The sequence below is a fragment of the Macadamia integrifolia genome, unplaced genomic scaffold (genome assembly GCF_013358625.1).
Source record: "Macadamia integrifolia cultivar HAES 741 unplaced genomic scaffold, SCU_Mint_v3 scaffold814, whole genome shotgun sequence".
Classification (NCBI taxonomy): Eukaryota; Viridiplantae; Streptophyta; class Magnoliopsida; order Proteales; family Proteaceae; genus Macadamia; species Macadamia integrifolia.
In genome coordinates, this window is record NW_024870546.1 from 27,402 (window position 1) to 37,288 (window position 9,887).

At 41.1% G+C, this 9,887-nt stretch overlaps 1 protein-coding gene across 1 annotated transcript; it reads left to right on the forward strand.

Moving 5' to 3' along the window:
* The first annotated feature begins 5,517 nt into the window (after positions 1 to 5,517).
* LOC122070071 (fasciclin-like arabinogalactan protein 21) lies at positions 5,518 to 7,289 on the forward strand. Its single transcript, XM_042634166.1, has one exon. The coding sequence runs from the start codon at positions 5,897 to 5,899 to the stop codon at positions 6,980 to 6,982; it is 1,086 nt and encodes a 361-aa protein (XP_042490100.1). The 5' UTR covers positions 5,518 to 5,896; the 3' UTR covers positions 6,983 to 7,289.
* Positions 7,290 to 9,887: the final 2,598 nt, after the last annotated feature.

The following is a 9,887-nucleotide window of genomic DNA, read 5'->3' on the forward strand; positions in this document are numbered from 1 at the left end:
TGTCTTCATATTATTGGAGCTTTTGCTGACTATGTACTCTCTCTCTCTCTATATATATATATATAATGTGTTATTAATAAAGTGATGATTAATTTTGGAATCTTTACATGGTATCAGAGGTTTTAATCGCTCTAACGAGCTCTGATTCTTGTTCTTGATATCTGGTTCTTGGTTGTGCTTTCATGGCTTCTTCTCCCTCTGCTTCCTCTCCCTCTGTTGTCTCTGATGGAGTCTGTGGCTCTGGTTCGGTTCTTGCTTCGAATGTTTCTCCTCATCTTCCTCTTAAACTGAGTTCTACCAATTATTTGTTGTGGAAAGTTCAGTTTCTTCCTCTTCTCAGAGGATATAATCTCCTAGGGTTCGTCGATGGATCCTTTCCATGTCCAGAAGTTCCTGCCCTTTCTTCCACAAACTCTGAAGTTGTTGCTTCTTCGTTGGTTGCGGTCGCTCTTTGGGAACTCTAGGACCAATTGAACCTGAGCTGGATCATCTCGTCTCTCTCTGAGACGTCTATTTCACACATTGTCAGTGCTAGTCCATCTCGAACTGCCTGGGAAGTTCTTGGTCGGATCTTCGCACCATCTTCACAAACGCGAGTTATGGACCTTAAAGATCACTTGTCTCATCTTCAGAAAGGCTCGGACTTGGTTTCTAGTTATCTTCTTATGATTCACTCTGTTGCTGATATTCTTGCTGCTATAAATCAGCCAATCTGTGATGAAGATCTGGTCCTCGCTACTCTTAGAAATCTTGGTTCTAATTACAGAGATTTTGCAACCTCAATTCGTCTGCGCGCTGAGTCGGTTTCGTTTGTGGAACTTGCAGATCTGCTACTAAGTTACGAGAGCTTTCTCCAATCTGTCTCTGAGGATACTTCCACTATGGTCTCAACTGCTAATGTGGCTTCACTGCCTGGTGATAATCGTCAGCGTGGATCCTCCACTCGACGTCCCTACAATAATCGATATTTCTCTCGCTACCGTGGTAATCGTCGTTATTAACAGCACTATAATAGAATTAAAATCAAAATCAGTATCAACCTTCTGGACCTGGTTCTCGACAGCCTCAAGGCCAATGTTCTGGCTCTGGTTATGAGCAAGGTAAGCCTCAGGGACCTCATCAGGACTCTATTTTGGGATCTCCTCCTCAAGGACCTCATCCTCCACATTTCTCCCAAAATCGTTGTTCTTGCTGTCAAATTTGCACTTAGGATGGTCATATGGCCTTTCATTGTCCACAACGCTTCAACCATGCTTTTCTTGGTAATTTTTGCTATTCTTCTTCTTTCTCTTCCCGTTCTTGGCTTCTTGACTCTGGCTCTAATCATCATATCACTGCAGATATGAGCAACCTAGCTATTACGTCTCCTTTCTCTGGTCCTGAACAAATTATCATTGGCAATGGACAAGGTTTGTCTATTTCACACACAGGTTCTCTGGATTTTTCACTATCTAGAAATAAGTTTCATTTGTCTAACGTTCTTTATGTTCCTTCTATTCACAGAAACCTGTTATCAGTTCAGAAATTCTGTATTGATAACAATGCTTACTTTGAGTTTTATCCTTCTTATTTTCTTATTATGGACTTGATGACAAAGCAGACTTTATTCCAAGGCCAGAGTAATAATGGACTCTATGAGCTTTGTGTTCCCTGTCATTCAATTTGTTTTTCTAACTCAGCTGTTTGTGCTCCCATGGATGATTGGCATCATCGGTTGGGTCATCCATCGTTCAAGATAGCTCGTCGCATTGTCAACACCCATTCTCTCCCTGTTTCTCGCACCACACATTCCTTCTGTAAAGCATGTCAATGCTCCAAAAGTCATCGTCTCCCTTTTTCAATTTCTTCTTCAATTAGTGTAGCTCCTTTAGCATTGTTGCACTATGATGTATGGACCCCAATTGCTTCTTTGGATAAGTTTCGATACTATGTGATCTTTGTGGATGACTTTAGTAAATACACATGGTTCTATCCAATTTTACATAAATCTGATGTCTTGTCTGTCTTTATTCACTTCAAAGCTATGGCTGAGAAATATTTTTCTTGTCCTATTAAGACTCTTCAAACAGATGGTGGGTCTGAATTCCTAAAACTTGATTCATTTCTTCTTTTACATGGCATTTCTCGACGGGTTTCATGCCCCCATACGCAGTCTCAGAATGGTGTAGCTGAACGCAAGCACCAGCACATTATTGAAAATGGTTTGGTTCTTTTGTTTCATTCACATCTCCCATCTACATATTGGTCCTATGCCTTTTCAACAGCCGTTTATCTCATAAACAGAATGCCAATATCCATACTTGGTTATACTAGTCCTCTTGAGTATCTTTTCCATACACCACCTGATTACCTTTTTTTGAAAACCTTTGGTTGTCTTTGTTTTCCATGGCTTCGTCCCTACAGCCGCAACAAATTGGAACCACGATCCAAGCCATGTCTATTTCTTGGTTATTCACTACAACACAAAGGGTATAAATGTCTTGATGTGTCTGCCAATAGGCTGTACATCTCTCATCATGTACAATTTGATGAATCTCAGTTTCCCTTCTCTGTTTTACCTTCCTCATGGTCTGCTTCTCTAGCTTCCACCGTGGAGTCCTGGTGTACCTTATAACCACTCATTTTGTTACCATGCTTCTCTGCCCCTGTGCTCCCTGTGCTACCTCATTTATTGGATATCTCTTCCCAAGTCCAAACTCACCGGATTTCTCCAACTCCAGTAGCTCCAACTCAAGTTCTAGATCAGTCCCATGTTCTGGTTCATTCGGAGCCCATAGTCTCACCAGAATCAGCATCAGTATCAGATCCTTGCTCTGATGGGTTGGTTAAGCAACTATCTCATAATGGGCCTCCTGAAGTCTCTACAAAGCCTACTGAAGGTGGCTCTCACCTTATACTTACTAGATCCAAAACAGGGGCCTCTCATCGACCTCCCTCTCGCCTCACTCATGGCTACCAAGCATCCCCTGGGGCCTTAGTTGAACCTACCAGCTATACCCAGGCTGTGAAATTTTTGGAGTGGTGTCTTGCTATGACTGAGGAGCTCAATGCTCTTATTAAATCTGGTACTTGGTCATTAGTTTCTTGATCTCAGTCATCCAATATTGTGGGGTGCAAGTGGGTCTTCCGAATCAAACATAACCCCGATGGTACTGTTGAGCGCTACAAGGCGCGGCTAGTTGCAAAGGGGTTCCATCAACGACCGGGTATTGATTATACTGAGATGTTTAGCCCTATGATCAAGTCATCCACAATTCGGTTGGTTCTTTCTATTGCTTTTATGTTCTCATGGCCAGTGCGCCAACTAGACATCAACAATGCCTTTTTGAATGGTGACCTTGGAAGTCTTTATGCAGCATCCACCTGGCTTTGTTGATCCAGTGCATCTTGATTATGTTTGTCGCTTACACAAATCATTATACGGTCTGAAACAAGCGCCTCGAGCCTGGTACCCTCGGCTCATCAACTTCTTGGTTTCTCATGGTTTTGTGGCATCCAAAACCGATACCAGCCTCTTTGTTTACCACTCTAAAGGGGTTCTCATCTATTTCTTGATCTATGTTGATGATTTACTAATTACTGGAAACACACAAGCTGCTGTTCAGAATTTAGTAAGACTCCTATCATGTACTTTTGCTTTGAAGGATCTTGGTGAGCTCCATTACTTTCTTGGCATTGAGGTCACTCGATCCTCTGTCGGCATACTACTGTCTCAGCGTAAGTATACCACTGATCTTTTACAAGGTGCTCACATGGTAGAAGCTAAGCCCATCTCTACTTCGGTTGCTTTGGGCTCCTCTCTTGATCTTAAGTCAGGGGTTCCTTTAAGTGATGGTTCCGAATATCGACGCATTGTTGGTGCTTTACAATACTTAACAGTCACTCGGCCTGATATTAGCTTTGCTGTCAATAAGGTAGCACAATTTATGCATTCACCAACAAATTTGCATTGGGGGGCTGTAAAAAGAATTTTGCACTATCTCAAGGGTACTCCTTCTGATGGTATTTTAATAAAACCTTCTTCTAATGTCAAGTTCACTGCCTACTCTGATGCTGACTAGGCAGGGTGCCCTGACGATAGAAGGTCTACTACTAGCTATGCTGTCTTCTTTGGCCCAAATCTGGTTTCATGATGTTCATGTAAGCAACGGATAGTGTCTCGATCGTCTACCGAGGCGGAATATAGAGCTGTTGCCTGTGTTGCTGCTGAGTTACTTTGGCTCCGTTCACTTCTTCATGAGCTGCATATTTTTCTTCCTGTGGCACCTCTCATTTTTTGTGATAACATCGGTGCCACATACCTTTCAGCAAACCCCATGTTTCATGCTCGAATGAAACACATTGAGATCGACTTTCACTTTGTGAGGGAGATGGTCTCCTCTAGATGAATGTTGGTTCGTTATCTCTCCACAATTGATCAAATAGCTGATGTCCTCACAAAGGGGTTAGCTCGGTCTCGGTTCTCTATTCTTAAAGGCAAGCTGATTGTGGGTTCTCACCCTGTCTGATTGAGGGGGCCTGTTAGGGATGTAAACCACTTGGTCTAGTTGTTCAACTCATAGTAGTTAGTTGTATTACGTGTCTTCATATTATTGGAGCTTCTGCTAACTATATACTCTATATATATGTGTTATTAATAAAGTGATGATTAACTTTGGAATCTTTACACCTCCCCTATCAGATGACGTTGTCAATGTGATGTTAGTTTTGGATTGTAAAAGACGATTTTAGCTTTTTGTAATTCAACAATAAATCAAATGGTATTTTACCCCTAGTGTTTTTTAAAATCATCTCCTTCCAAATTGAAAAGAGAATATTTACGATAGTGGAAACTTAAGTATTATGAAAGAGGTAGTCACCATCTTCGACGAAGGTGACGTAGTGATCAAGCGACTATGATGGTTGTCGGTTATCACTCAGGCATCATCGGTTTCAGGTTTCTCTAGTCGGGAATGGGGGTATAGATGCTCGAAGTTGACTAGTTATAGTTGCTTATCACTCGATCATCGCCGAAGTTTTGTGTCAGTTCGTCTTCACTGAATAAGGCAAAGATGCAGAGAAGATAAAGAAGGGGCAAGGGTGGGTTGAAGTGGGAAGTCTCTATGTATATCAAGGTTTAGTGGTTGAAAAGGTGAAATAGTCTTTTAACAATATTTAAGGGTAAAATCATCAAAATATTAGTCTAACTTAATGGTGTGAGTATTTTAGTAAAAACCAACATATTACAGGAAAGGATTATGTAATTTATGAAAACACAAGGGATGGGAATGTAATAAGAACAAAGTAAAGGAAAGGGGGATGTAAATCGCTCTCGAATTTTTGTTTCTAAGAGAAACTCTTCCCCAAGAAAAAGAAGCAAAGTGTGAAAACATTGATCAGGCAGATGAATCCACCACGCATAGGAAATCCCTAGAATAGAGGATCCTTTAGCCAAATAGTGAGCCTCCCATTGGAAGAAAGAACAATATTTGGTAGCATGTACCTGTGCCAAGACACGGTGGATGCAAAAAAATTATGTTGCCCCATGCTGAAGATGCTCACACTCGCCCTCCCATTGGCGTCAGACGCTAGTGTGTTTTTGGATAAGCTTGTTTAACATAAGAGAATGTTAAATAGGTTGTGTTTTACCCCGGACTAGTAAGGCATAAAGCTCTTATTTCCAAAAGAACTCGTTGAGATAAGGTGAAGGGTACTCTTGTCAATTCATCATATCTGCAACGGTCTTCATCCATTCCCTCCAACAAGCCCCGATATGAAACCGCAAAACTAATCTCTCCTGTCATTTTGTTTTCTCTAAGCAAAAAGAAAAGCTCTCTGTGTGCTCTCCTCATAAACAAAGCCTCTGATCATCTTCCCCTGCGTGTGTTCTGAAAAAAGTTTCTTCATTGTTTCAGAGATGGCGTCTTCTTGCCCGCGTTGGTGGTATGCTACATTGTACTTGGCTATCTCTGTAATTCTCGCCATTGTTGTAATCTCTACGTCATTTCACTCCAAACCCAAGACCCAACTCCTATTATCTCCGAAACCAGACTCTCGCAACATTCACGGACCATCTATGGGTTTGTACGCTTCTCGAGCTCTACGGAGATCTGGGTTCAAGGTTATGGCTACCCTTCTTGAGATCTCTCCCTTAATATCCTTCCCATCTTCAGAATTAACCATATTCGCCGTCCAAGATCCACCCATCTCTAACATTTCTCTCCCTCCATTGCTGACCAGAGATCTCCTCCGTTACCACATTTCTCCTTCCAAGCTTTTCATGGAAGATCTTCTCAAGAAACCTCAAGGTAGCTGTGTCTCGACTCTTCTTCCTGGAAAGCAACTTGCAATCACTAAGGTGAATGCTGCAGAAGGAAAGATTGAAATTAATCGGGTCTTGATCACTCATCCGGATGTCTTCGTCGAAGGTCCCCTGTCAATTCATGGAGTTCTTGGGCCCTTCGTTCAGTTTACTCCAGAGGATATTGAGATGGAAAGGAGTCCAATTGATTCAAATAATTGCAATTTCAATTCGAGTCTGGTTGCGAATGTAAATGGAGCCACAAAAGGGGTGCCTTGGGCTCGAATTATTAGATCGCTCGGCTCCAATGGGTTTGTTTCTTTTGCAATCGGACTTCAATCAGTTCTTGAATATGGGTTTCTTCAAGAGTACAGTGATTTGAGCTCTGTGACACTCTTCGCTCCGCCGGAATTGATTTATTTGTCATCACCATTGCCGTTGCTGGAAAGGATTGTGAAGTTTCATATCTCACCTCAGCTATTCAGGTATGGAGAATTGGCTTCTCTACCTGAGAAAGCGTCCCTGATGACTCTGGTTCCTGGTCAAGATCTTGAAATTACAAAAGGGTTTGATTTCAGAGGGACTGTGGCCATTAACAATGTGGAAATCACTGTGCCAGACATTGTCTCGTCAAATGGGTTTGTAATCCATGGGATTTCTCGAGCTTTTGAGATCATGAAGCTGTCGACCACTTCCAGTTAGATCAGTTTCAGGCTTTATGCTAATCAACTTAGCTTAGCCTTACGAGTTCTGGGAATTGAGAATACTCTCTCTCTCTCTCTCTCTAAACCCTTTTACAGGGGAGGAAGAAATTTGTATAGTTGTTGCTTGTTAGCAATGATACATTCCAGTTTGAAGAACGAAATCTGTTTCGAGTGTAAGCTCTGAAGTTTTGATTTTTTTCCGATTCCATATTTGTTTCATCACAGAAGAATCTGATGATCCTTTGTACTGTTCCATGAAATGGTATCTGTAATTAACACAAGCATCCTTCAAATCCTCTTCCCAAGAGAGAACTGAAAAAGGAGGGGGTGGAGGGGTGGGGGGGACCCATTGCCTTTGGAAGACGCATTCTTCTTCTTCTTCTCCCTCCATTACGGCTTTTCCTGCATTCTGATTCTACCTTGGATTCCAAGTTTCACACGGTCCCCCAACAATGGCTGATTAGACCTGCTAGAATCCGGAATCGATGAAAAGGGTAGATTATGGGAGTTGATTTTGGGATTATCGTTAAATACGATGGGATGGTCTTGGGGCAAGTCTAAGATGGAAGATTAATAAAGAACTAATTAGATATGGAACCACTAATACCTTTAAGATGCACATTTACCTATGCGAGCCTCTCTCCTCCCTCCTATAAAATGATATAACGAGGCACTAAAGTATGCGGACAAGGAACTTGATCCCCTTACTAATTTACGACTGATTAATACTCAAGTATTCAGTTTTTTAGGCCCCACTATGGATATATGTGGTTGTGTTCAACTGATTAAATGTTTGCCCCATCCCCTTCATCTATTGAGGGCACAGTTATGTACATACATGGTCATGCATAAAACTTTTTGTTAATATTTAGTAACTTAGTAAGGGAGAAAGAACCATATCAATCCAGTGTGGCCTAAGCCTGTGTGCGAGGCCAATGAGAAGGCGTGTAGGAATGTCTTTAGTGCATAGGGCATAGGGTGACATGGTCTTTTTGCACTTGCCTATGTTTGGGCATGAACAACACCAAATCGGCATGGTTCCTTCTCCCACTTAATAATTATTACTCGGAAGAAATAACATTTCTAGGTTACACAGGAAACACTAGTGCCTCCCTTCGTCTTGCTCTATCCTCCCTCTTATAAAATGACATAGGAGACAGTCAGACATAAAACTCAATGCCCTTATAAGTTATGTAAAGATCATTCTTGGTTATAATGAAATGACAACCCCACCCCTGATTACTCTCATGTTGAAACATACGAACGGCATATCCAACCATTTTCCCTTCCATTTTTTCTGGTGGTTTAACGATCTCTTTGAACCGTGCATAGTGCACAACTTATCTGAGACTTGAGAACCCGTGACCCTTTCAACCAGGTGATTGGGGCAGAGCATAGGCGGCCTTTGATAGGCCATAGGAGGAGGACAGGGGAAAATGGGTGAAGGGAAAATGGAAAAGGGAGAAAGCAAAAGAAGAAAAAGACTTGCTTTTCAAGGAGTGGGTCCCACAGTATTTTCAATCGGGGTACTCTAAGCCGCAACAGCATCAAATTGCAACAAAGCATTCCCTAACTGGTAATGATGCTTATTGCAAGTGTAGATCTGGCCAATAGCCACTCGGCCCATTTATGGGCAAAGGAGAGACAAACAGGTGAGTACGCCCTACACAGCTACACCAGCTAGCCCTCGAATCCTGCCAAAGGCTAGGGAGAGTGCTCTACAGGACCAATAGAACACCCCAAACCAGTCCCTCCCAAAGTGGGCTTTTCTTATCCAGAAAAGTAGAGAAAGTTCAGCTTTCCTATCCTAATTATTTTCTTTTCCAACTTTTTTTTTTCATCTCTATAATCCATTTTCATTCTTTTTTTTTTTTGGTAGAAATAATCCATTTTCATTCATATCAGAATAATAATCAACAAGAGACCAAGGTAAAATTGTTATTTTTTTTTTTCTTTTTCTAATTTGAGTTTAGCTCATATATATTCACATTAGTTCATTAGGATTTTGACTCGGCTGCAACTTTAAAAATAAAGGATCTTTATTAGAAATTTTGAACAATTTCAACCAATCCTACCTCTTATGGAAAGTGCAATCAAGGAAAATATTGATCATGATGAATTTTTTTGTATAATGGAAATTCGTGATCTCCTGAGAACCTACACTCTACTAAAACGTTGGGCTCGATTGGGTTTTATAGGAACCTGATTAATTCGACCCAATTCCTAATCAACTCGGGTCAAATCGGAAATGGCTGACCCAATCCGGGTTGTGAGTTTAATAACCTTAATCTGAAGTTTGTTGGTTTTAAAACCCACATGACTACAATATGAGCATTCCACTGGCTTGCCTGCAATCTGCATCATGTATTGTTTTGATTAGGCACATTGGTCCATAAACTAAGAAGGGTTTTCATTTTTATACTTCATAATCTGCATTAATTAATTAATTATTCAAATTAGTTATAATGATTGAGATCCCAGGGGGTGCCCTTGCTCTACAGACTTCAAAGTTCAGTCTTTCCCTAGTTTTCACATTTACAAGAAACTGGTACAGGGCTCAACCATTACTAAAATGTTGATACTTCCAATGGATACTGACATGAGAGATAAAGCCAAGCTACCAACCATGAAGGAATCAACACAGGCTAAGATAAAGATTCTGAAACTAGCTAATTACCTAATACCTACCATCACAACCCATGCAGAAGATCCATACTCTCTAGTCTAACTGGGTCACCCACTAACTAGGCCTCAAATCAACTAAAATTGTCCTCTAGGTTAGGGTCGTTCATAGTTAAATCAAAGACTTGTAAACTAATCCAAAGTGGAAACCCAACAAAATTACTCACTTAGATCTCTTTCTTCTCGGTGTATATATATGTATTTGCAAAGACAAACAAACA